The following is a 27,453-nucleotide window of genomic DNA, read 5'->3' on the forward strand; positions in this document are numbered from 1 at the left end:
AAAATCATATATATATATATAAAAATACTGGTGAAGTTCTTATTCCTGTGAACAGTAGACTTTAGTGAAATAATGTTTCATGACCAGTTATTTCCAACCATCCTAAGGTATTTTTAAGATGCTCCAGATTCAGCAGTATTGGTTTAATGCAGTTTAAACACGCAGGAATCCTGATTTCTTTGGAAAACTCAATAAGGAGACAGTAGACCAGTTTCTTCCTAGGATTGTGTAGCCAAAATACACCATAGCTACTTCTGAATTACAAAGTGCCCTTGACGAAATGAGAAAGCATTTTGTTAACATCTGACAAGGAGAACAAACCAAGGCCTAACCAGCTTGTCCAAGCAACAGGTTGCCACAGAGAACTGCCAATGCCTACAAATACTAGGAAGCATTTCTTTGCCAAGAGGGTGGTCAAACACTGGAACAGGATTCCTAGTGAGGTGGTCAATGCCCCAAGCCTGTCAGTCTTTAAGAGGCATTTGGACAATGCCCTTAACAACATGCTTTAACTTGGTCAGCCCTGAAAGTGTTCAGGGAGTCGGGTCTAGATGATCCTTGTAGGTCCTTTACACCTGAAAGAGTCTTGTTTGTTCTATGTACTCCAGTGAGATGTGCAAAGGTGGTGTGTTTACTGGAACTTAACATGAAGCCAAGGGGAAATGAGTGGGACCAATCAGACCAGATAATACTTTAGATTAAAAGGTAGATTACAGAAAGACTATTGACAAACATTTCCTTCAAGTTTCGCCCACTGACGATCCCCCTCCCCAGAGTCCCTGGCTGGCTGCTGAACCCAGAATTAACATTCCAGCATTGACCCATCTCCAGAGCTGGGAACCGCCTGTGTGAGGAAACACTCATCCCTGCTGCTCCCAGCGGAGCCTTTAGCCAAGGACGGCCACAGCCACAGCAACGTTAAGCTCAGGTCACTACAGAGCACATAATTCTTGTGAGACATGGAGAGGAAAAAGCCTCTAAAGAGAAACTGAGCAGCTAACTGCAAGTAGAAAGAAAGGAGCAGAAAAAATTAAACTTCTGTAGGCAAAGCGTACAACAACACAGCCTTCAAACTTAATACAAGGAAAATATCCCTGTGCAAAGTCACTTTCCCATTACAGCACTGTCGAGGGTTTAGACTGCGGGGTGACAATAAAACCCTGGCAGATGTATTGTTAACTGCCTCCCCCCACCACTTCCCCCTTTTTCCCCTCCCTCTCCCCCTTCCCACTAAGGACAGGCAATCGGGAGGAAAAGAAGGAAAGAGAGAAGAGAGTTGTAAAAAATTAAAGATGTTTTACTAATGCTACTAATAAGAATAGAGAAAATAATACAAAATATACAAAACCAATCTTGAAAGTCTCAGCAACCGCAGAGCCGGCAACCAAAGTCCTGGATTAGACTCTGCAGCCAACCGGAGCTGGATTCAGTCTGTCACTAGGCCTCAGTTCGCAGGGACGACTCGCAAGGTCCTCTCCTAATGTCGGCCATAAGCAGAAGGGAAAAAGGAAAGGGAAAAAGGAAAAAGGGATGAGATCCTCGGGATCTCCCACTTTTATATGAAGTATTCACGTGAATGAAATGTTATACACAGTTGGTCAGTTTCTTGGTCACCGGTTTCTCGTTGCCCCTCTCGCAAGATGTCCATCCATGCTTATCAATAAGTTTGCATTCCATTGCTAGGTTTACCAAAACATGTGTCTGGTTCTCCAGGAAAATGCAGTTAATATGAAGGCTTTAGCTGACAGGCAAAATTCACTGAAAGAGAAACTTCTTTTTAACAAAACCAGGACAAGCACAAACTTATTGTGATTTGATTTTAGTTTTTAGGATTAATGAGATAGGTAACTGTGCCAGATAGCCTTAGTCTAGCACTGTGCAGTTTTGACAGTTTTTATTTATCAGCCCCTATGATTTTTCCAGTGGTGCAATGAAACCTGCAAATTTCACATACAGAAACTTTCACCCTGCTGACAATAAAAACAGCTACATATTTTTTTAAAAATAGGGATGGGGGCACTTGGAATTCTTAGAGTTCTGTGTATTCACATTTTTTTCCTGTCAGTTTTAATAAGAGGGCTGAGATTTTTTTGAAAAAAATTAAAGTTCAGTCAAGATTAGTGAAAGTTTCACTTAGAGTAAAAAGAGAACTAATGGGCTTACTTTGTTTTCATTAATACTAAAATTAAAAACTTCTGCTCACATGAATGCATTGTTTTGAAAAGCACTAAAACTGTAGTGGCCTTGTCATCCAGTTCAGTATCACCTTCCTTTCTTATAAATCAGAATGGATTTCTCTGTAAATTCAGATTGCATTTTTAGATCAATTTATTTTCACTATTAATTTCAAGAAAGAATGTCATACCTGACAACACTGAACTCTAAGCGCCAACAAATAAATGCTAATCTGTCTTTTTTTGCCTAGTGCTGGTTGGCAAATTGCCACTGAATCACCACACAATTCTTAAAAATTTAGTCATCTTACTTTGTGCCTTCAGCCACATACACAAAGCAAAACTCAAAAGCAGAAAACAAACAAACACCTCAAAAATAAAATGTTATCAGAAGATTTCTGTAATGTTTGGGATTGCAACAGAAAACCAAAACTGCATGATTGGCCTAGCAGAGACAGCACGTCTGGATTTGGTTTTGCTTTATTTAGTTGACAAACATCTTAGATTCTTTGGACCACGGGTTTAATAACACCCTCCTTATGATACCTCACAATGTGGATGGACTTGAAATGTCTGTACTCAACCTACGATGGGCTTAGCTTGGCAATTCACTAGCCATCCTGAGTCTTCTCATTATGGTAGGTATGATGAGCCCCTGCGTCTGAAACTGTCAGAGCATTAAACTCTTCTGGCTCAATATAGGAATTCCCAGGGCACATGCCAGTTCCATTTTCAAGATTTTTTTTATAGAGTGGAAACAATTGCATTCAGGATTTTTTTGAGAGTTCCTGGAAATAAGCTGTTTGTTCAGTTTGTCCAAGAAGGTGCAGAAAACCATCTCAAGACTCAGAGAGAAAACTTCAGCTTGGAAGTGATCACCAAGGCTGTTCTACCTCTCCAAAACTGCAGTTGCCTGCATATTACTGTTTCCCATCTATCCTTGCAAACAGGCACCTTTCGGAAAGCTGGAAGGCAGGAGCCACCTGCCCCTTGCAGATGAACATGCTGGCCAGCAAAAGGCACAAATCAGACTGTGTCTTCCCCTAGAAGGGCAGATATGGTACATGGATGGTTTAAGAATTCAGATACTGCACTGCTGACCATCTCAGGGTGAAATAAAGGACAGAGGCCCAGAATATGCCAGCATTACACACCAGTACACCCATGTAAATCTCAAAGGCCTCATAACACTGAATGGGGTTCTATTGTTTGTTAATGTTTTGTTTGTATCTGGCAGGAATAGGACAGGTACAAATATAGCCTCAGAAGTCCTCCACAGCCGTGGAACCCAATCCATTAAATCCACCATGGGGCCTAGCACAGAATTATATCTAACCTTCTGTGGCCATTGTTTCTTCCAGATCTATGACAGTCTGGGGCCTCAGTTTCCACCAGCAAATGGAACCAGGCACCTGGACCATTTTCATTCTCTGATCACTGTCAAGCTTGCCCTGCAGTTTTAGAAAGGCTCCCTCAAGCAGAAGTTGTGGGCTGCTGTTGCACTCCCATGTGGATCTGCTGCTGCTGTTCTTGTAGTGCCTGATAGTACTGAGCCATGAACTCCACAGCATCCATGGAGCACCATGGAGAATGCAGCTGTTCTCTAGAAAGGGAAAGGTCATGACAAAGAGGGGAGTCATTTGTCATGGCCATCATTTCACTAGAGGAAAGACAAATGGATCAGTCTTATCTGAAGAAGATGTATTAACCATTATTTCTATAGCAGAATAGTTTTCCTAATGACAACAATAGAATATGTTATATATTCTTTGTTGTTAGGATAATAACAAACTAGATAAAATCTGTAAGAGATGCCCTGGACACAACTAACCTCTGTAGAGCAGGAAGATGTACTGGATGGTTTACAGCTGTCCTTTTAGACTATGTATTTCTGTAGCTGTTTGTAGGACTGTTATCTGTTACAGTTTTTCTGTTGACAAACAGAAATTCCTTCCTGCTCCACCCTTCCTGAACAAAAACCTGCCTCTTTGGCACCAAAACCACAACGAAGAAATGCATTTCCACCACGCACCAAACCCCCAACTGCAGTCAGTCTAAGTAACTTGGCCGGGTCCATTCATACGTTGTACCATGCTCACATATGCGGCTGGGCACCGGGAGCTGACTCGGTGCCGGCGGCTCCGCAGTTCCCTCAAGAGGCGGCAATACAGGCGGGCGCTGGGTACGGCCGCCTGACAGGCTCGGGCGGGCACGGCTCACACCCCTTTTCCCGGTGGAGGGCGTGCGTTATGTGGCACAGACCCGGTCACTTCGCAGCCCCATGAACAGCAGCACCGTTAACGCCCTTGAGCGAGACGCAGCCGCCTCTTCCGAGCAGGCGCAGCGGCTGGGCGGGCCGGGACCTCCTCCCGCAGCCGCGGGGCACCCGCACCCTGCCGGGTCCTCCGAGGGAGGCGGCAAGACGGAGGAGAGCGGCCCGGGGGCACGGTATGGCACAGCAGACGGGGAAGGGGGTGTTGGGAGGGGGACCTGGGCTGCCCCGCCGAAATCGAAAGCTCCGCGTCACCCCTATGTCGCGAAAGCGCCGCTGCAGCGGGCTTCGAATCCCAGGGGGCTGCCCGGTGCCGGGCTGGTGGGAAGACGCGCCTCGGGGCGAGGTGACCCGGCGGGGTTGCGGTGCATCCCGCACGCTTGCGGCGGCTTTGAGGGGTGGGTCGCCCGGCCGCGGGGGAACCCCCGGAGCGCCGCGACGGGAAACTGCACTACGAGGTACCGGAGGGGCGGCCTCGGCGGCAGGAAGCCGCCGGGAGGAGGAGAACTTGCTGAGTCGGCCAACGAGGAACTAGGCGAAGAAAACTCACATTAGGGCTTGCCGACCCCGCATGTCCTGCCGATGCCACCGCTAGCGGATGCATTCGGCGCTGTCCGCGGGGTCCAGGGGCCTAGCTCGGCCTGGCCGGGAGGACCCGATAGCGGCTCGCCCCTTCCTCCGGCAGCCGCGGCGGTACGGACTGCCTCTGCCGAGACAGCCTACTCCAGTTCCCACATATGAACACACATTCATGTGGCCACTGCTGTTGTATTGGTGCAAGCCGCTGCGCCCCCATCCCTACTTTCTGCCCTCCCTCTGCTTTGGTCCTATGAAATACCTTTGCTTCCCTTGTCTTGGGCTCCTCCTTGCGTTCCCGGAAATGCCTAATGTAACCTACTGCAGATCTGACATAGATACTTGCTTTGCTGTTTCCAAAAGAAAAAAAAAAAATCCTTCCTCAATGAAAAGATGCAGCAACTGAAAAACCCGAGCCAGAAGGGAAAGGTTTAGACAGAGTGGGTTATGAGAGTTACAGCAAGACTTGAGATGCACTGGTAGCTTTTTAAACATCTTCTACACATGCACTATTTTTGTCTTCAGCTGTAGGAACCCTTCCATTTTGCTTCTCATGTTACCCGTATCAGTGATACTAGCTTTGGTTCCTGTTTGTATTCCCTTCTGTTCCTAATTGATAACTAAGTGGCCACAAGTTTTGGTGTTTGCAAACCTGTTTCACTTTCTCTGATTATATCCTGTAACATCTCTCAAGTTCTGTCAGGATGATTAGACCAAAAGGGCTGCAATTACTGTGTGACCTTTTTCCAAACTCCTGTGCTAATGCCCTCAGCAATCCTTCTTAGCCATGCAGGCCACACCAGATCTACATCAGGTCAGTAACAAATTATAAAACAGAGCAAACCGCTTTTGAATGGTGATCAGGCCTGATATGACCTAATGACCAGGTCATGATTCTTGGGAGTTTATGTGCCCTTTGGGGGCCAGAGAGGAGAACATAACCATGGTGTTGAAAAAAACAGTTATTACACTTTTATCCCTCTCTAAAGAAAACGCAAACATTTGTGAGCCAAAACCTCTCTTTTTTCAACCAGTCTTCAAAGTTTTTGTAGTATGTTTTGGCACTTGTTAAATATGAACCCATCCCACCCTAATACAGATCTTCAGAATAGTATATTTTAAAAATTGCTTTATATTGCTGTCTTTAAATCTGTATACCAAGTATACAGATGAGGGTGACCTTATAGAGCACAAATTAACCTCTAGAAGTATGCATAGCTTGTGTAAGGTTAGACTGAACCAAACCACAAAATTTCCATTCCCTTAACCACAGATATACAGTGTATGTGCTGATGTATCATAGGTGCTAAGGATCCATTTGAATCACTGTATCTCAATACAAAGCAGTAAACTTGGAATGTATTTGAGGCTTTGAGCTCCCCTCCTTGATTTCTGTATCATCTGACTTTCCAGGTAACATCAGCCAATACCTCATGTTAGACAGTATAATGAAATAAGTAGTCTTTGCTGAAAAACTTTGCTAGAGATTGCTTTCCTGTGATATCTATCCTACAAAAAAAAAGTGAGCTTGAAATAAGTCATTTGATCAAAGAGCTTTTACTCAGAGTACCTCACTACTTGATAACAACAACAGAAAAAAGTAATAGCATCCTAGTAGTAAAGCATGCCCGGGGGGAGTTCCCTCCCACCTTATGAGAAAATTTCCTCTTATTAATGTTATCCAACTCATTTCAGCAGCTGTCTCATTGTTTCAGAAGTTATAACTTCTTCTGAATTTCCAAGCTTTCTGGTTATGGTGATTATAAGTTGTTTGATAGGAACAGGTATTAGCAAAGTAAATAGGAACAATGTCCTATATTGTTGCAGTATGAGGCAGGGCTGTTTTTTCTCAAGTTCCATGGTATTCAACAGCAACCCCAAGCTATCAAATAGTATTAACGCAACTTTAGAGATTCAGCATTCAAAAATACACATTTAATTTGCATTCACAAGAAGAGCACATGCAATTCTTATGAGAATAACTACTACCTAGATTATTGTTAGCATGGGAAAATTACTTTGAACCAATTCTTGAAAGGGAGACCCCAGATAAAGAAGCAAGATTGTAGTTCATGCTATATTAAAGTCTCTCAACTGGACTCAGGCCTTCATACCTGTGACATCCATCTCATCTGCACAACAGTCAGTAGCATCACACCAAGAAGGCCAGAGAACCATCACCAGAAACTTACAGGGAGACAAAAGCTCACCTGTGAGAGCACCAGTGGGTATTCTTTGCACTGCCATGAGTCATATATTACCCAACTATTTGATTAACTCTAAAGGAATTAAAAAACACAAATGAAAAAAACCAATCCCCTCCTCCTTAACAACTGTATTAGGCATAGCAGAGCTTACCTTTCTACCAAACAAATGCAGCCATATCCTCAGTCATGTGCTCATAACACAGGCTAGCACTCCAGCAAAACAAAATTTGCATCCTTTCGAAATCAGGAAAGCTAAAGAAGAAAACTCTGAAGAGAGCACACCGTTCCAGATGTAGAGAGGATGTTCCTTGTCGATACAACAGCCCACAGAGTATTATATACACTTGGAAGAGGAAGCTCTTGCTTTCTCTCTTCTACAGGCACTTTTTTTTTTTTTTATTAAGCTTATTCTTCCCTATTTTGGCTTGTCACACTGATCAGACAATTTCCAAATCTGCACATAAACATCTCTCTTCCCTCAGACACCTACTCTCTATAGATGCTTTCACTACCTCTGCAGTTCCCAGGCTCCAGAAAGAGGCTGTGGTAATCAGGCTGCAGCTGATGTTCATAACAACTTTAAGCAATCTTTTCAATCAGAGATTTGATGATACACGTGCAAAGCAGTTTACAGGAGTCAGTATTCACTTGTTGGTCTGAAAAATTTGCTACACTGTTTAGAGCTCTTAATTACCCGAATGAGCCAATCTACTGCTGCTAGTCAACTTTGAAATGGTGCCTTTCTTCCAGCTTTGTGTACCTGCGTTGTAGTCACCCCAAGGGGAATAGAAACTGAACAGCCCTGCCAGTCTTTTGGACTTTACCTTTTCTCAGCAGACTCCTTACCTGATCTAAGGTGCTTAAGGTAAAAAGTTCAGGGAGAAAAAACAAACAAACAAACAGAGCTTGTGGCTTATGCGTGTGCTAGCAATGCAGCTTGCTGGCATATGCCAGAGGTACTGTCTGTCTAGCCTTCTTTTAACGTTTTACCACCTGAGAGACATGTTAGGAAAGTAACCATCAGAGTTTTATCAAAGGCTTAAAATTATTGTGGCATCCACTGGGATTTACTTGTCTACCCATTTCATAGGCTCCTCCAAGCTCTCTTTTTCTTGGTGCACTTAGGAGATACTGCAAACCTTCACAGTTTCTTTGTTCCTCTTTCTTTTTGAGGGACAGAGGAGAAGTTGCATTATATCCCCACCACAGTCCTTCCTACCATTTGTTTGCTTATACTCAAGAGACCTATGAAAATAAGTTTCCCATAGAAGCTTAGTTCTTTCTTTCAACATCCAGAGAAACCTTTTGTTTGTTTGTTTTAAGCTTCAAGCAAGCTCTGTAGAGCTAGATTTTCAAAGATGTCTAAAAAGAAGCTTGGAGTTACATAAATATCTGGGCACCTGACAGGCCCATGTTCAGGCAAGTCAGAAAATGAGACATCTATCAGAAGCATTGGACACTACATGCCTTGGGGATCATGGCCCTTGATTTCTCTGGGTTTCAGTTTTTGCACATGTTAAGTGTAGGGACAGTACCAATCTACTGCATATTATATGGATAAAAACTATTTCTTAATGGCACTTTGACATCTTCAGGTAAAAAAATGGTTTTACATTGACTTATTAATAATAAGGGGGTCGACAGGATAAACCATAGTGATCTTTAGAGATCTGATGCTGTGAGCACCATGGCATCTTCTGTTTCAAATGGAGGCCCTTTGTTCCTAAGGGTCGCGACAGTATACACTTTTGTCCCACTCCTTACATAGGCACTTACTTAGTGGAACAGCTAGATGCTTGATAACGACACTTTTCTTCCTTTGTACTACAGGTCAAGAAGCACAAAGGTACTTTGTTATAATTGTTAAGGCACAAAGACTGCAAACATGTCGCTGGAAGATATCTACATGAACACCCAGGATTTGCATGAAAAAGAACAATTAGATGCTGGAGGATTTGGAACAATTTCTTTATGCTTTCACAAGAAACACGGATATGTAGTATTAAAAAAAGTGTATACAGGACCCCAGCGCACTGAGTAAGTTACAGATCTTAGTTCTGATCTTTATCTTTCAGTTAGTCTAAGGAATCCTCTAAACTCAATGGAGATAAATCTAAATAAAGTGTAATAATTTCAGATCTTTGGATCCTACAGATACTGCATGTGGGGAAAACACTCTAAGACAATACTAGCAGCTGTCCTGCAAATTTTCCCTTTTTCCCTCATGAGCCAACTTTTTTAGTTTTAATTCATTGTTCCAGTGAAGTTTATTTTCTTTTGCAACATAAGCACTACTGTGAATTGTTAAGAATCAAGTGGACTCTTGCACACTTAAGGAATTACAATAACTCAGTGGACACACAATATTTTCAAGTTTACAGATTAATTTTCAATATAATTGTCCAACCATAGGTATCCACTAAGAACTAAACACACATGAGCTATCAGCAGGACTCCAGACCCACAGGTATAATACAAAAACTGCATCCCTCTCTCCCTTGAAAAAATGCAGAGTGAGCCAAGCCAACTGATTTAATTCAAGGATTGAATTAGCTGTTGCTTTCAGTGGATTCAGGTCATACTGCAGCTCTGCTACCTCAGAGCCATAACAATCCTAAAAGTGTCCCGTGAGTCATCCACTGGAGAGAAACAAAAGACCATGTTCTTCTACTTTGGGTTATGATAAATAAATTAACAGAGTTTTTATTTTGCCAGTGGAAAGCAAATTAAGAGATTCTACTAGTTTGCAGACCGTAGTGACAGGCTGGGATGAACACAGTTAAAACAGACAAGCCTGCAAGGTTTATTTTTGGTTTTGTGTTTTACTTTCTCACTATACAGGTTCATAAATTTGTTATTCCTTGAAGTATTGAACCAAAAAGTATTAAGCAAATTTATAATTGAGCCTAATGCAAACAAAACAACCAACCATTTTCTTCTCTAGTACTACAGAGAAACATAGAGGGAGAAAGCAGTTTCTTTTTAAGTCACGGGGTAGGAAAGCATTAGCAAGAAACACAGCCTTACTATCTTCTTACATCCTTTTGCCCCATGACTAGAACAACAGCAATAGTAAAAATACCACCCCTTCTATTTAATCTGCATACCTGTGACTATTGATGGGTTGTACTGAGGCCCAGGTAAAGAGTTAGCCTTTGAGTTCATCCTAGACCAGTAATCATTAGTAAATGTTATCATCATCCAGTATGTGGGTGGATCCTCTGTAATAAATCAATTTTGAATGCGAGCATGAATACCAGCCCTTTGGGAAAGAGACCTGTGTAGTTTCCTGTACAAGAAGTAGTGGAGTGTGTCTTGATCATTGTCCAAAGGCTCTTTCAGCCCTGCCCTGTCTTGATCTCACCCCAGTTCAGGGATTTGGAAATAACACAACCAGCACTGCACCCACAAATACACTTTCTGAAAAGCAGGCCTTAAAATTAGGCTGAGCAGACAGTCTTTGTGCGAGGCCTTTGAGCACAGACTTAGAGAATAGAACCTGGCATGAACAAAGCTCTATGAATTTAAAACTAGCTGAAGGTATGGTTCATCTTACAATGGCTCGAGGGATGTTGACATTTTTGGCCATAGTTTTCATTATGAATCAACAGCATTTTCATCCCTGTGGTCTTTCTAGCCGGGCACCTAAGTTCAGTGTCATTTCTGTTTTACAGATATAATGCTTCCCTCCTTGAAGAAGGCAGGATTATGCGCAGACTGCAGCATGACCGTGTTGTAAAACTACTAGGTATAATTTTGGAAGATGGAAACTACTCACTTGTGATGGAGTATGTGGACCGGGGGAACATGATGAAAGTGCTACAGAAAGTGAGCAGTGAATTGCTTCATCCCTTGCCATTCCTTGGAGTTGATAAGATGCTTGAGAGGGACAGGATGTTACTGCCATCTCCAGAGAATGGACTCTTTAGTTTCTCTTTTTCCTTTCTGTATTAAAGAGTCATGGGCAGCCCTGCCTTCTCTAGAGATGGCAGGGGACAACTATGGCTTTCCTGCCCATCACAGATGAGCAGACCACACTTATAGGTTCAAAGTTATAGGAGTGTCTGTAGGGATATGTGGAGAACTTGCTAAAGAAGAATGCTTTTGTAAATATGGAATGACTCTCGAATTACTTTAATGCAAAAATTTAAATCCAAGAAGGACCGCAGTTCTTTTTTACCATAGCTTGAACAGAGGTACTCCTGTGACTGAGAAGAAAATTTTTTAAAGACTGTTTTTTAACTTGATGGCTATAGTAGCATTTTTTAATAGATAGTACTTCTTGTTCTTTGTTTTAGCTCTCACTGCCTTTGTCAGTGAAAGGGCGTTTCGTGCTGGAGATCACAGAAGGAATGCTTTATCTGCATGAGCAAGGCTTCGTACACAAAGACCTAAAACCAGAAAACATCCTTGTGGACATGGATTTCCACATTAAGGTACTTGTTAGAACATAACTGGAGACAGTTGGTGATTTGGGTTGAAGAACCCAGTTCAGCTGCATTGGTTAGTATTCCTCATTGCTAGAGCAATGCCTTTGTGGTCTACCGAGCTATCACTAAGTGTGTTAGCAGTGGTTCACTGAACTATGGTGGCCTGTACAATCTCCAAACCTGAGATGTGCATGATTTTCCCCCAACTGTGAAAAAAATCCACTAAGGTTGTTAAAAAATGAATAACATTGTTGAGAATTAATGAACTGCAAATAACAAAACAGCTAGAAAGAACAAACCTTAACACGTAGAGATTGAAGCAAAGTAGAATGACTTATGGATCACTTTTTTTGTCCTCTATTGCTGTAATTTATCCTCCTGTCTTTACCTTCTCCTTTTTTTTCCTTCTTTTGCCTATTACCTTTTCCTCTTTTGTCTCCCTCTTTTTCCCTTAGTCATCATTTTAAAATGACAGCCAGAAGCTACAAAAAAAGCAGCAGGAGACTACTTCAACGAATGGTTTATAAGCCTGTTCCAAAGCCCTTCTATTAACTGTAGTGGGGTTTTAGATCAATACACATAGATACACAGCCTACTGCTGAATAAACCTCAGTAGAATATGCAGCAGTCCTCATCAAATGTCCTCTTTGGTCAAGGTGAGTTGCTGAAATAATCACCCCATTACAGTTTGAAAATACAGAATAAATTCCTGTTGAGAGAGCTCTGATATTTGATATATCTCACACATAAATTAGTGAGAAGCTGTTTGACAAGGTTAATACAGTAGCAAGTCCCAGTACAATATGAGCAGCTTGCAGATAAGAGGTATAAAATATCATTTTTGCCAAAAATAAAATAAAAAAAAAAAATCACAATCTGCTTTAAATGTAAATTCGATGGGGTTTTTTTGGGTTTCAGCTTGCTTATGTGGACAGGACCAAACTAGGCTATCATCACACTGCATGACAAACTGAACTGGAACCCAGGATGAAATTCAGAATCAGATAAGACTTCCTTAAGCAGCTTGATCAAAATTATAATTTAGGGTAGCTGTTGTATGATCTATCTGCCTGAATGGGTCTAACATTGACAATATTTATAAAGGGAAATAGTTGTTCTAGGAAACTGCAAATATACGAAGATTTATATCTTCCTCAATCACGTTAGACCTCCTCTCACTTGCAGACGTGAATTTGGACTCCTTTTCCTCAGCAGGATGTCACATTTTCCTCTTCCTCTGAATACATGACCTCTAAATTTAGCCCAAAGCTTTAGAAACACAAGAGGAACAATAAGCTAGTTAGAGGCAAAAAGCGATAAAGAAAAGCAAGCTAGAAGTGAGGCGCGGCGTCACCTTGTTTTATCTGAAGTGATTTTGTTACATGACTCAGTTTGACAGCTGCCTGTGGCCGAGAGAGGCAATCCCATTTTCTTCTGTTTTCCCTCTCCTGTTGACTTCCTGTTCACTTGTGTTAGCACTGGTGCTATAAACTGACCACCCTGCCCTGGTTTAGGCAGCCGAAGGAGCAGATGACGATTTGCCTTGTTGGCAGCATTACCCTTCTGTTGGGGAGCACTTCGTTCAGCAAACTGGTTGAGGGCCTTGCACGAGGTCTTGCCAGTGTCAGGTAGGTGGCAGTGCTTGAACAGGAGGTGCAGAGGGAGCACATAACAGGAGGCTGTGGAGACAGGAGGGAAGGATTACTTTCTTTGCCATCAGCCATTAGTCTAGTTGTAAAACTGAACCCTAAGGTTTCGGTAATGTCACCTTGTCAAGCTCACAGTACCCAGGTATCCCTGCTCTAACTTACTCCATCGTTTTCTGCATCTCTTTGCCATACACATCACATCATTTTAGATCCTCTTCCTCCCTCTTTCTGTAGGAAGATCTAAGGAAGTTGACTTAAATGGACTCTAAGTGGAATGGGCAGTAAGGGAGGAGGGATATTTGCCCATCTCATAGATTACTTCTGGATTTGAATCCTAGCTTATTCTCATGTGAATGTTCTGCAACAAGCACTGCAAGCGGATCTTGAAAGTGATTGTCAATCTGAGCAAAACCAAACTTATTTTTTCTTTACATTGTGCAATTGTTCCAAGTGGGATTAAGTTAATAATGAGGGTTCAGCCTAATGGTTTCCAGTTGGCAGTGATACTTCATTTAGGCATAAAACCCCCATGAAACGGTAAATAGTTTGTTTTCCTTTCTCATAGCTGCATTGTTTGCAATGTTTCATTTTTAGATGAGCTATTTTAGACCAGCTATTCATTATAAAATTGAGCACTGCATGAAATACTTGTTTATCTCCTCTTCATCACAGCACTAGCTCTGATCTGTCTCATTTTTCAGATTGCAGATCTTGGTGTTGCCTCCTTTAAGAACTGGAGTCGGCTGACCAAAGAAGAGGCTGTCCGACAGAAGCAAATCAAGAGCACTTGCCAGAACAATGCTGGGACTCTTTTCTATATGGCCCCAGAGCATTTACGCTGTGTTAATGTAAAACCTGCGGAGAAATCAGATGTTTACAGCTTCGGCATAGTGATCTGGGCAATTTTTGCTAACAAAGAGCCATATGAACGTAAGTTACTTCCAAAAGGATGCTATCATAAAATTATGTTACAAATGTTAAGCATTTAAAACTATAAAATTAAGATCAGTAGATTAAATTGCCTGTGCCCAAAAATAGCACCAGTTTAGCACCTCAGGGTCATTAAGAGGCATTAGTTGTCCATGCTTACAAGTCAGGAATGATGCAAGAATTCTGAATTGAAATGCAGGCATGAAACAAATCTATTCACATCCACATGGTGGGGGCATAAATCTGCACTCACTGACAGAATTAGACAAACTTTGCCCAGGCCAGGATGAAAACTTTGATCTACACTATTTCCTGAAGTGGTCTAGTTACGTGTGGTTTTTCTTTCAACAGAAATGGCCCCACAGCCAGTTACTGCTTCTCAGCCGTGTGGTGTGATTTTCTCAACATGCAGTAATGTGCTCATGTAAAGCAATAGGAGCAGACTGTACAATTCCAGAGTAACATTTTTTATAATTTTTAATGGATCTTTTGCTAACTAAATGGCTAAATGTTGCCTGTATGGCCATCTTTGTGCTCATAACCAGTGCAGAGCACAACTGAGATTCAGGTTCTAGAGAGCTAAATCTGTTACCCTTACTGACACTGGGCATGTCTTGCATATAGAAGTAAATCCATCAACCTTAAAATAAATCTCTAATCCTTGGAAGTTGGGACAGTGGATCCAGATTCACCAATGTGAGGGATTTTTAGCTGTAAATCAGGCATCTTTCTTTGAAATCTTCTTTTACATATCCACAAATGCACAAGGAGCTGCTTCACTAGTTCTACCTACAGAAACGTAGCAAAACCCACGATCAGGATCTGATAGGAAATTTTATTTTTCAGATGGTATAAATGAAGCCCAGATTTGCTTTGGCATCATGAATGGCAACAGACCAGACATAGAGGAGATCACTGATAAATGTCCAGTGGAAATTATTGACTTAATGAAACAATGCTGGGAGCAAGAGCCAGAGAAACGGCCAGTCTTTGCAGGTAAGGCATTGCTTTGGGATTCTTTTTGTTCTGTATCTGTCAATAGTTTGTAATGCAGCAAAACAAATCAGTGTTTTCCTTTTAAAATATAAATTTTTGCTTTGAAAATAAAAGTGTGAATTCACATGCCCAGTAAAGCCTGTTCCCTGTACCCTGACTAAAAATAGGATCTGGTCCAACATTTAGAGATTTGACAAATACTAGTGAGTGGATGGAGCTAAGACACTTTATACCTGCTGATAATTTGCCTTCAGCATAGCATAATCTTCCTGCTGAAATGGACAGAAAAGCTAATATCAAGGGACATAGTATATCATGGCTATGACTGAGAAAATACCCTATTGAAGCTAGCTTCAAAAGCTGTCCCAGTTTAGCCTTCCGTGAGCAATGCAACAGCCTTCGACTAACTGATCATCTTTTTGTATGGTCAGTTCCCAAAGCGCTTGCAGTCAGTAAAAGTCTTGACTGAATGGTCTGGGAAGGAGACTTTGAGCATTCAGCAAATAATTCAGAAGTCTTTATCTCCTCTTGTGTCTTCTTTCTGTCTCAATATGTAGTGCCAAAAAAACCCAAACAAACAACCCCAAGCCAAAAAAAAAAACCCAAACAAAACAAACCCCACCACAAAACAAGAAAAAAACAAACACCAACCCACCAAAAAAACTCCTACATTTAACAGGAAATTGAGGATTTAGACAGGGGGACCAAGAGCTTCATATACAACAAGCATGTACTCAGAGGAAATGTGCATACCAGAAGAAACTCATCTACTGTTTCTGTATTTAACCTGCATAATCTACTGTTAATGGATTGAGTTTATGCTTGCACTGGGTTTTACCTTCTAGTTTTCTCATATGCAAACTACTGATATTTCTCACATTTGTAGATTCTGTCGTTAATAGAGACGGGATATTTGTTTATCAGATAGCTGAATGCAATTGAATGCATTTCATTTCTTAAAATGTGGCAACCAATCCTTTGGCCAGTCAAGTCAAAGAAAGGAGCTGTCAGCCACAGATCATAAACAGAGAGCTTTGATCCTAAAATGCAACGTAACAACAACAACAAAAAAAAATAGAAATCATCCTGTTCTTGTTACTATATTAACGCTGAATGAGCCATGTGAACAGATATAATTTTCCTGTTTCTGAGTTCATACAAGTATTTATTCAATCCTTATCCATCAAAAATTTTAGCAGTATAAATCACACTTATTTTCCATTGAAAACCACATTCACTTAATTATTTTCTTTTTGCAGAAATTTGTCAAAGATACAAGCCATTTTACTATCAAAATCTAGAAAAAAACATTGAAGATGATCTGAAGGAGTTAAAAGTAAGTAACTTTCCAAACAGTTTATATTGTCAGTTCTCCTCAACCTCACTTATGTCCAGATTCTGCCACTTGGAGACTGGTCATGCTTGACTAACCCAGTTTCCTTCTGTGATAAAATTACTGGATTTGTGAATGAGGGGAGAGCAGTGCATGTCATTTACCCCAATTTTAGGAAGATTTTCAACGCTGTCTCCCAAAATATTCTTGTGTCCAAGTTTGGATGTTACTATGTGGATGGGCAGGCTAGAAGGTGAGTCTCAGAGGGCAGCAGATAATGGGTTCTACTTCACCTGGAGGCCAGTGCCAACTGCAGTAGTGCTTGCTTCTGCTACACTGGGACCTTCCCTGGTTTAGTCCTTTTATCAGTGACCTCAGGGAAGTGATGGAGCATGGTCTCATATGGTGTGCAGGTGACACCGAACTAGGAGGACCAGTCAATACAGTCACAAGGACAAGGCTTCCAGCTGCAGGTAGGAGGAATGGGATGACAGAAGCCTTGTGAAATTCAGAAAGCACAAGTGCAATGTGCTACACCTGGAATAACCCCTGACTTCAGTGCCAGCATGGGGCTGCCTGGCTGGTGAGCAGTGCCGCTGAGAAGGACCTGGGGGTGGTGGTGAGCAGCAACTTGGGCATCAGGAAGGCCACCAGCATCCCAGGCTGTGCCAACAGTGTCACAGGCAGCAGCAGACCTGCTCAGCACTTTTTAGTCCTGCCATATGAGATGGGGCTGAGGGACCGGGGCTGTTTGAGCCCAGACATGTAATGGTTTTAGGGGGACATAAATAGCAGCCTGCCCCTACCTGTGTGGAGTTTATTGAGAAGACAGAGCCAAGCTCTTCACAGCAGTGCATAGTAGGAGGACAAGAAACAGTGGGCATAAACTGAAATAAGAGACATTCAAACTGGATGTAAGAGGAAAAAAAAAAAAAAATCTTTTCCCCATGAGGACAGCCAAGCAGTGGGGCAAGTTATCCAAGGAGCTTGTTGAGTCACCATCATTAGAGACTTTCAACACACAACTGCACAAAGCTCAGAGCTACCAACTCTGATCCCATAAGTGACTCTGTTTTGAGAAAGAGGTCAGCCTGAGGTCCTCCAGGATCTGTTCCCACCTGAGGGACACTCTGGTTCTATGCTAATACTTTGCAAAAGCTCCTCATATTTCCATTAAGTCTCACTCATGAAATAAAATGCTATTCCTAGAGATTCAAAAGTGGCAGAATCTGACTTAGAAGAAGCGTAAAAAACTCTGTAAACTATTGGTAATTTTAGTCCTGCATTCAGGCAGTGTCTAATGAGTCCCACACTGCTTGAGAGCAGGAAGCTTTACCACAGTAATAACAACAGGGAAAATTTGAAATTGCATGTTTCCCGAGTGTCCAAGTTGGTTTCTCTTACTTTTCTGGCTTGGTTTGTAAATTATGAGAAAAAGAAGGATTTCCTGACTGGAAATAAGAGAATGAGAAGTTCTTGAACAATTGGGCTGATTATGGAAGCTTTCAATCACAGATTTTGTTAATTCACTCAGTAGTACTGACAGCTATCAGTGAGAACTCCTGGCATTAGGGGGTTAATCTTTGCAGTGAAGTGGGTGTTAGAAGAGCACATACCCAGTTATTTTAACTAAGAAAATAAAAACAACTTGCTTTGTGAAACCGTTCATTTACTCTTTAAAGTGCTTCCTTCTGTCACTCAGTCTACAGTTGTTGAAATGAAAGTTTCTAGTTTAGAGAACATGTGATGTTTATGAAGCACCAGTGACTGTTCAAAAAAGCAATAGAGTTTTGCAAAATGAAACAGGTGAAGCAGATTTCCTGGACTGATTTGACCAAACTTAACTCATGACATGAAGTATATACATCTAATTTATGATAGCAGTCCCAAATCAGAATCATGGCCAATTATAGTAGCTGCATTAGCTCTCTGCAAATATACCTCTCAAATCATAGGAACCAAAGGACCATTTAGAAAATGGGCCATGTGTCTATTACTTTCTCAGGAATTAAAGCATTTGTTCTGATCAGGGCACAGAATGTGAATACAGCATCGAAGGCAAGTCAGTGCAGTGAACTACTAATACAGCTTCCATAGCACCATGAGCTAGAGGATTTGGGCACAGCCTTCTCCCCATCCGCCCATCAGCAATCACGGAAGCAGAGTCCACAGCATCCTAACTATAAGGACCATAGAATCACAGACTGGTTGAGGTTAGAAGAGACATCTGCACATCATCTGGTCCAACCCCCATGTTCAAGCAGTTCAATTACTCAAGTAAAATCTAAGGCACTAAGGTTATAATGTGCTCTAGAATGTCATCTTTTGTTTTCGCAAGGGACTAGATTTTTTGGGGAGGAAGAGATGGTAGTTGTTTTTAATCTGTGAAAGTGCTTCTTGCATTTAATTAAAAAAAAAACAACACACGCACAACAAAACAAACCCTACTTTTAGAAATTACTTTACAAGTAAGAAGCACTGGGGGAAACTGAGAAATAATTTTTCCAGGAATTTTTTTGTAAATTATGAAAAAAAGAATGATTTCCTGACTGGAAATAAGAGAATGAGAAGTTCTTGAACAATTGGGCTGATTGTGGAAGCTTTCAATCACAGATTTTATTAATTCACTCAGTAGTACTGACAGCTATCAGTGAGAACTACTGGCATTAGGGGCCACTTCCAGTGAATTCTGAATAATGGGAACATCAAAAGAATAGAACAGGAATGGATTTTGCCTTCACTCACAGCGAAATGAGGATAAGAGTGAGAAGGGAAACTGTACTATATCTTTGTGAAGATTTGCTCTGAACTCCTTGTTCCTAATACTCTTCATAAAAGTCAATGTGACCATACCTGAGAATGTGAATCTTCTTCCTTGCCTCTTTCCTGTTGATGAAAATACTTACTAAATATAAATCCACAAAACAGAATGCACATTTGCTACCTTTAGCTCAGCAGCATCCTCTCACACAGATTGCTTGCAGAAAGTCTAGTCATTAAGTACAAGAAAGACAATCAAAACCATTCTGTATGGATTAAGCTCATGCTGGTATGAGTATTGATATACAAGGGTATTGTTTAGCCAACTCAGAGTATTATAATATATATTGCAGTTGCATTGCAGTCCTTCCTCCCTTCATTGAAGGAAGGGTTTTGTCCACCTGTAGCAATGCAATGGGTATTTTTTGTCAGGCTGTGCTTTCTGTGAGAGTATGGGATCCCTTCCCACAGATTCACGGAATCTGTTCAGGTCAGTTCACTGAGAAGCTGTGCTGTGTTCTACCCTACAGGTACTCCCTTTGGTTAAGCTTTTGCCTACAATAACTTGATCATTTGTTCTTCCTTATGTGCAGCAAGAATCAGATCATCTGCTGAACAGCATGCAGTCCCTTCAAATAGATGCTGTAGCAGAAGATACCAGTAGCGGTCAAGTAGGTAAGTCACTTACTAGCACATCATTATTCTGTGTATTCTGCCAAAGATAAAGTTGTGTACATGTACAAAGTAAGTAATCTCACCACTAAGGGGTTATGGAGAAACTCAATTGTTCGATGCTTCTTAGAGAATTGTAATCACGGAAGAGATTAAATTTGCTCCCTGAAGTCATACTTACTGTTTCAAATTTTCCACAATCTACAGTTTGAACCCATTTAATTTTACATGCTTCTGCTTTCCTATTCCAATAAATTTTATTTAACACTAGACTTTTCAATGGTCACTGTGATAATTACTCTTCATATTTGATCTTTCTTCCGTTCTTTCAGTCATGCCAAGTGCTTCGACTGTAGGCTTTAATTTCAGGAAGACTTTCCTTTTTCCCACTCTAGCCCTTCTTGTGAATGCTCTGAATACAACCAGGGTGCATAAGTATAACATATTCCTTTGTTTATGATCTTGCTCTATGGAATCTATCTGAGGAGTACTAATAGATGAATTTTCTCTCATATTTTCTAAAAATCTTGCATGAGTTGCATGTGTCATGTTTTTTAGAGAGCTGCCTCACTAATACATGATGATAGTTACAGTTTTGTAGTAGTGTATCTGGAATTCTTTTACCAAAATTTCTTAATGGCAAAGGATATAGGATCGTATTTGCAACGTTGATTTACAAGGAACAATATCAAATTCAGTAGAAAAATAGTCCTGTTAAGTTTTCTCACTGCATCTGAAAGACATTATTAAATTAATGATGTTAACCTGTAACATGCAACTAATAAATCTTCCCCAAAGCTAGGCTTGCCATAACTGTTCTTCAGTAGAACTGATGGACTCAGTAGAGCAGTCCCACTGTTATATTTTTAAATGAGTATAGTTGCATTTCCTTAGCAGAAATAATCATATATGACTGCAGCAGATTAAGATGCTCTTTTGGATTAGGTATGAAATGCTTTATTGTGAATCTACACTGCAGAAAGATACTATCTTGACAGCCTGTCAGTCAAAGTCAGGTTTTTTTCTCCAGTCAATGGGCATTACTCACACAGCAGTAGTGAAAGATATCCCACAGGATCTGTTCATACATCTCAAGTGTGCCCTGAAGAATGGATGCCATACAGTTATACTAATACTGAATTGCTAAGAGCTGTCACTTTTGATGAGGTTGTTTCTGTATTAGCTTATTCTTCCCACTCCCTCTCCAGCAGCAATAACAAAAGCAGCAGAGTAAGTCAGACGGAAGGTGTACTAACATACAGCCATCAAAAGGAACTAGTTTTGGTCCTGCCTCATATGGACTGAATTCTTGTATTTTGGAAAATAAACAAAACCACAAAACAGTTCACTGGCATTATCTGAACAAAATAGAAGCACAAACATACACTCCAAACATATACTCCAATTTTACAGTGGTCTTTAAGGGTAATGTACCCTTTAGGCAACGTACCACATTTTTTAGACTACTATGAAGCTTTCAGAACTTTTTAAGAAAGCAACTGTAGACCTGCCCTTAAAAACACAAGAATAAGTGTAACAAGCAGATTTTTACATTCTTGTTTAGCCTTGGAATGCTGCAGCATGATCCAGATCATAACTCAGGACTGAAGCAGAGCTTCCTTTGATAGTAAGAGTTAGTTTGAAAGATGTAGATGTCACAGACTATTTTATCTGGTAGGTGTTACTTGTAAAAATGTATTCTTGAGGACTATGAAAAATAAACTAGGATGCATCATGAAATACCCAGATGGGGTATTTTACATAATCATTTGCAAACATGACTTTAATGACAAATTATTTGTGCTGTATGAAATAACACCTATTACAGTGGTGTTATTTTCTATCCTGTTACACTCCAATTTTGCACTAATTAAACTCCAGTTAATGCTGGTTGAGACACACTAGTAAATCAGACCCTACATATGCCTCCACAAACTGTTTTTTTCAGTGGTTGGGAACTTGATGCCAATATAACCAGAGTGTGCAATTCTGGCACCACATGACTAAGTGAGATTTTGAAACTAATAACTTAAACAAGCCTGGACTTCCTAGATTAAAAAAAAAAAAAAAAAAAAAAAAAATCAGTAATACTTCTCAGTAAAAGTATTCTCTAAAATAAAACACAGTTTATGCTGGAAGTAACATATATTTTCACCTTTTATATATTATCATAATATTAAAGATAAATTAAATAATAGATTCTACAGTTTCATTGCAAAAAGTTATATACTTGCATTTGGATGTATTTCAAATATTTAATTTTTCTCCCTTTCAGATCAGCCTAATTCTCTACACAGCTCTCAAGGTCCCATGACCAGTCAGGTTGACGAAGCCCTCTTCGCTGCCTCCCCTGAGAACCAGCCTGTTGAGAGCTGTGAGACCTCATTTACACATGCTGATAACCTAGAAAGAAAACTTCAGTGTGAATACAACTACCATGCATTCGGGAGCCGGATGGATAAAGCAGTTCCACCTGTAGCATACACCCCTGAAATGAGAGAGGAAGAAAGGAGACGAAGAGTTTCCTACGATCCCTTTGCAAAATCATTTACTACTCCTCAATGGAGTGAACTGTATCCAAGAGTGGACAAAATGGGATCAAACACTAATCCGTATTATTGGCCACAACCAGCTGCAATAACACCGAAACAGGGAACTGTAGATATTTTTTATGAGCCAAACCGTAACAGTTTTCCAATAGGAAACACAGAGGGTCGCTATGGATTGCATCCAGCCAGTACCTTTAGCCTAAGTAAACCTCCTGTGCCTGAATCTGGCCCAAACCTGCCATCACAGACCAACATAAACTGGTATCCAAAGAATGCAGACACAGATATGGGTGAGATTCCTCCTCCTTCAACACCTATGTTTCTAAAAATACACTTGTTCTCTGAAACTGAAGTGGACAAGAGTGTTTTGTAGTTTATGTAACAATGACCTGCTTATTGCTAACAGTTAATCTGTGATATAGCAAAGGTGAATTTATTTCATGAAGTTCTCTTTATTTACTTGAAGTTAATTCATGTCACTAAAATACTCTAGCTTTGACTTCATTATGCTGCTTTCACTGATTTCTGGCTGTCAACTTCAAGTGAACCATTTATAAAGTATCAGCATAATAGAGGAGCTTCAGATCCAATACTTAACTCTTCAGCTACCAACCATCTAAAAGCAGACAGCAGATAATGCTACAGCAGCTACCAAAACCAAGAGCTGCTAGCAATAATTATAGGAAAGCAGTGGAAAACTTTTATCTCTCAAAATTGTAACATTCATACCATAGGTTCTGCTTGTGCAGAAGCAACATTTGTAGCATTTCAGAAAAAAAAAAGATGGGTATTTTTAGCTTGATTTGCAGCATGAGAAGAGCCTCCTGAGTGCAGGGAACTGAGGCTCTTAACTGGTTTCTTTAGAGGGCTGTACCTGTCAGTATTTGCTAGTGAGCTGTGGAGTAGAAAGGTATGAGACAAAGGAGGAAAAGAACACTGAGCATTGGCAAAAAGTATAAATAAATGGTAACTAGAGGCCTATAAATTGTAACTTCTAGGAACTAGAGGTATCATGAGATACATTAGCCTGCTTCTGAATGCTTGATATTTTTAGTGTGGCATTCTTTTCCAGATAGTATCACACACACACACAAAAAAAAAAAAATCAGCGATGCCTAGCCATTCACAGACAGAGTGCTACAAAAGGTGTTACTCTGTTAAATTATTTATGCAGAGTCTGTAATTACTGATTTATGTGAATTCATTTACTGAAATAAATCTGAGAGCTGTCATGGAAGAAGGCAGGGATTAGAAGTGTCAACATAGCTAATAAAGTCGTCTGTTCAAAAGAAAAAAAGGAAACAGTTATTAGTGTAGCAGATATCAGGCTGGGATGCAGAAGAGCTTCCATTGTCTTGTTGGGTGCCCATAAGCTAGTCACTGTTCCTGCCCTATCATGAGTTACAGAGCTCTGCTGTGGGCATCCAGATTGATTCCTGCCCTGGGCAAGAAGTTACATCTCTGGTACCGCAGAAGATGCAGTGGTGTCCTGTACCTTTGCTGGAGCCAGTCACAAGCATCCTGTTAATAAAAACTGCAATTAGTCTCAGCAGTAGGAGCACACTTGGGAGTTTGGAATTTTCCAGTTTCAATGCCTGACATGAGGCAGCTCAGTCCATAACTGTGGTGTGCTGTGGTCCCGCATGGCTGTCTACTAGAGAGGAATTCATACACCCACGTGGAAGCTTATTGCCTTCCCTGGGATCCAAGGATGATCAAAGCTGTTAGTCACTGAGCAAAACCACAACAAGGTCATTGCTTTAAGTAGAGTTATTCAAGGAGATAAAGTCATGTTAATTAAAAAGCTTCTCATCTCTTTGTATTTAAGAGCACAAACTAGGTACTCATACTGTTACAAATACAGCAGTCATTTTTAAGTACATTTGCTTTTTTATTTACATAATGCTTTTGGCACCTTTTGTTTTCCCTCTTTGTTTAGGTAACAAGGATTCCACTTCTTTCACAAAGGGAACTTTTGCATATTATCCTGCATCCAGACTAAGCACAGGTAAGTGCTGTAGCCTTCATCTGTCCTGGTAGCCAACAGGCTATGCATTGCATCCTGATCAGTACAGCAAAAAACTTCAGGATCTTGAAATAATTTATGTTATTCTATAATACCTCTAACCGTAGCTGAAGTTATCAGTACCGGTATGTAAAATAATTCCTGTCTCTAGCAGGACCTGTAAACAATGTTAAACGTGTATTTCATTGATCAAGGACAACATCTTATTTTATGTAAAAGAGCTTTTAAAAACATAAAGGCATTGCAAGATCTCATGTACACCAAAACCAGTCACCTCCTTGGTTTAAACGTCAAGTTGCTGTGACGCTACCCAAGTCCTGAACCACATATGCCTTTGGAACACCTGTCCTTTCTCACACTGGATTTTTAATACAAATCTCTAGCTGCAGGCTTCACACTGATCAGCCTTCCTTGGGCCACAGGTCTCTACAGTTTAGCTGTTTTAAACCCCTGAAATGCTGTCTTGTTCCTCAGGCACTGTTAATATACGCTCCTTTCAAGCTGTGTTGTTTGGAGCACCCTGAACTCTTTAATTAACCCTTGTAAGGTTTGTCCAGGTTGTAAGTGGTTTACAGGCACAAAGAAAACTTGAAATCCCAGGTTTCCCTTAGAATCTTTAGATGATGAGCCACATGTGACAAGGAAGAAAAGTGTGAAGTTTCTTTATAAAATTGTATTAAATTCCCTTATACAGAAGATTCAGTCAAGTACAACATAACTAACAGTTCTGGAATTCAAATTGGATCCTACAATCACATGAAGATTGAAGAGCAAAATCAACACATCAGCACTTCTCCTGTTGCTACAGAAGCAGTTTATACGCATTATGAAGCAACGGGTATATTTGGTAAGGGAAATATCTCCTTAGTTTTGATGTATTCTCCCCATATATTTATCTGAGAATCATTTGGCTTTAAAGTAGTACAGCTTTCTCCCTCTCATACCTGAGAAACAGCTTTTTGAATCCCTCTCTAATACATACTTAACTGTGTATAAAATAAGTAGGGGTTTGTCCTAATACTGTTCTGTAATACCATGTACCTCATTTGTCCTGTAGTTTCATGACCTCTTATGAGATCAGTACAAGTATGGAGGTATATGCATCAAGAACAAGAGGAATAACAACACTCAAAGTGGTAGAAGCAAGGCTAGGATTGGTGGTCCTCACCTGAGTTATAGTTTAAATCATAGACTATCCCAAGTTGAAAGGGACCCACAAAAATCATCAAGTCCAGCACCTGACACCACACAAGAAAGCCTAAAAGTTAAACTGTGTATCTAAAAGCATTGTCTACATGCTTCTTGAACACTGACAGGGTTGTAGACATGATCACTTCATCTGGGTAGGAAGATTTTGAAATTTAATTTATTTTCATTGGTCAATACCAAATTAAACTATCCCTGTGTATTCTTAAGTAGTGTTTCAGAATATAGAACATATCATACAGACATCAGAACTCTAAGAAGGAGATTTTCAATTTTGGAGGTTTAAGTGACAAATTATGATAGCCTCAGATCAAAAACGAAGCCCAGCAACTGACCTGTGAATACACGTGTTGTGAGTGGGCGTTTCTTTCCTGGCATCACTGGGTAATACTGCCTCCATGAAACCCACTTCTGTTTGTGTCACTAAAATTCTGTCTCTTGATATTACCAATAAATAGTTGAGAGAAGACAGGTGCGATAGCGCAAAAAGTAGAAGAAATGTTAATCAACGCCATTTGCTTATACTGTCTTTCTTTTTGCAGACAATACTACTGTCCTGACTGAGAAACATCTGAATCTAGTGAGAGAAAAATTGGCTAAACACTGGAAGCACTGTGCTCGTAAACTGGGCTTCTCTGATCCTGATATTGAAGAAATTGATCATGACTGTGAACGAGATGGACTAAAAGAAAAAGTTTACCAAATGCTGCAGAAGTGGGTAATGAGGGAGGGTTCCAAAGGCGCCACCGTTGGAAAGCTTGCCAAAGCCCTCTTTGGCTGCCACAGACTTGATCTCCTTACTGATCTGATGCAAATCAATGAGGAATAAGTTGACTGAGAACTGGGAGGAAATGAGGGTATTTTTTCCTGAAGGCCTTCCAATAACAAGTAATAATTCTGAACAGACTTTCTGGAGCTCTCCTTTTTGCACAGACTTTTTGGAACACATTCTTTCTGCCAAACAGTTTTCAGTGAATACCTTCCATAAATCAAGAAGTTTATGTCAAGACAATTGGTCTTCCAGAGGATAAAAGAAAATAAGCATCTTCCTTCTGAATAAAATGATTGTCCAAAGATAGTAACAACCAAATGCAATGGTAATATCGATTGAAGGAGAAGGTGTTATACAAAATTTCTAGATTCTATCCTGAAACATGCTGGTACCCTTGTTCAGTTCTGAACAAGTGTGACATTTCAGAAAAGCCAATATATCAGTAATAATATGTGAAAGACTGAGTCCTTGAAAATCCCAGACAGAAAACAAAATAAACTTAAATCTTGCCAGAAGTGCCAATACTTACAAAGGTACTATCCCAGATTGCTAAGTGAATATGATATTTTTAAAATCTTTTTATATTGTTTATTAAATACAGATGTCTGGAATAATAAAAAAAAATGGTGTGAATAAAAGCAAAGATGATTTTTGGCTTTAAAAGTATTTAATTTATATTCTTATTTCACAGGTTAATATTGCATTAGATTTTTTACATTGTTTGTTAGAAAATATTTTACATTTTAAGTTTCTCATCTGCTTTGTGAAATAATTAAAAAATAAATTCAATCATTATGCAATCCAAAGTAAAAACTTGGGAACAGAGAGCTTTGGGAAGGGAAAAGTGCTTTGTTACCACATGACAGAAGGTGCATTCTCCTATTCATTCAGAAGGCTCAGA

General features: G+C 40.3%; 1 protein-coding gene across 3 annotated transcripts; it reads left to right on the plus strand.

Annotated features, from left to right (window-relative positions):
• The first annotated feature begins 4,475 nt into the window (after nt 1-4,475).
• RIPK1 (receptor interacting serine/threonine kinase 1) lies at nt 4,476-27,218 on the plus strand. Of its 3 annotated transcripts, XM_082045415.1 has the most exons (12): nt 4,483-4,622; nt 9,060-9,266; nt 10,904-11,057; nt 11,528-11,665; nt 14,010-14,238; nt 15,085-15,234; nt 16,494-16,570; nt 19,921-20,002; nt 22,275-22,838; nt 24,488-24,556; nt 25,269-25,421; nt 26,323-27,218. In XM_082045415.1, exons 2-12 carry the CDS (start codon nt 9,115-9,117, stop codon nt 26,607-26,609), a joined length of 2,055 nt encoding a protein of 684 aa, XP_081901541.1. In that variant the 5' UTR covers nt 4,483-4,622; nt 9,060-9,114; the 3' UTR covers nt 26,610-27,218. The 3 variants fall into 3 exon arrangements, with proteins under 3 accessions (XP_081901542.1, XP_081901541.1, XP_081901543.1); XM_082045416.1 differs by lacking the exon at nt 25,269-25,421 and having other exon boundaries at nt 4,476-4,622; XM_082045417.1 differs by lacking the exons at nt 4,483-4,622; nt 9,060-9,266; nt 10,904-11,057; nt 11,528-11,665 and adding an exon at nt 12,129-12,315.
• The last annotated feature ends 235 nt before the right edge of the window (nt 27,219-27,453 follow it).

The sequence above is a fragment of the Streptopelia decaocto genome (assembly GCF_964273445.1).
Source record: "Streptopelia decaocto genome assembly, chromosome: 2".
Classification (NCBI taxonomy): Eukaryota; Metazoa; Chordata; class Aves; order Columbiformes; family Columbidae; genus Streptopelia; species Streptopelia decaocto.

What these genes read in the sequence shown, in the direction of transcription:
- RIPK1 (XM_082045415.1), top strand. Translation starts at nt 9,115, where the DNA reads ATGTCGCTGGAAGATATCTACATGAACACCCAGGATTTGCATGAAAAA. An exon ending in GAAACGGCCAGTCTTTGCAG is followed by an intron (nt 15,235 to 16,493) that starts GTAAGGCATTGC and finishes TTCTTTTTGCAG; the next exon opens with AAATTTGTCAAAGATACAAG. An exon ending in TGCATCCAGACTAAGCACAG is followed by an intron (nt 24,557 to 25,268) that starts GTAAGTGCTGTA and finishes TCCCTTATACAG; the next exon opens with AAGATTCAGTCAAGTACAAC.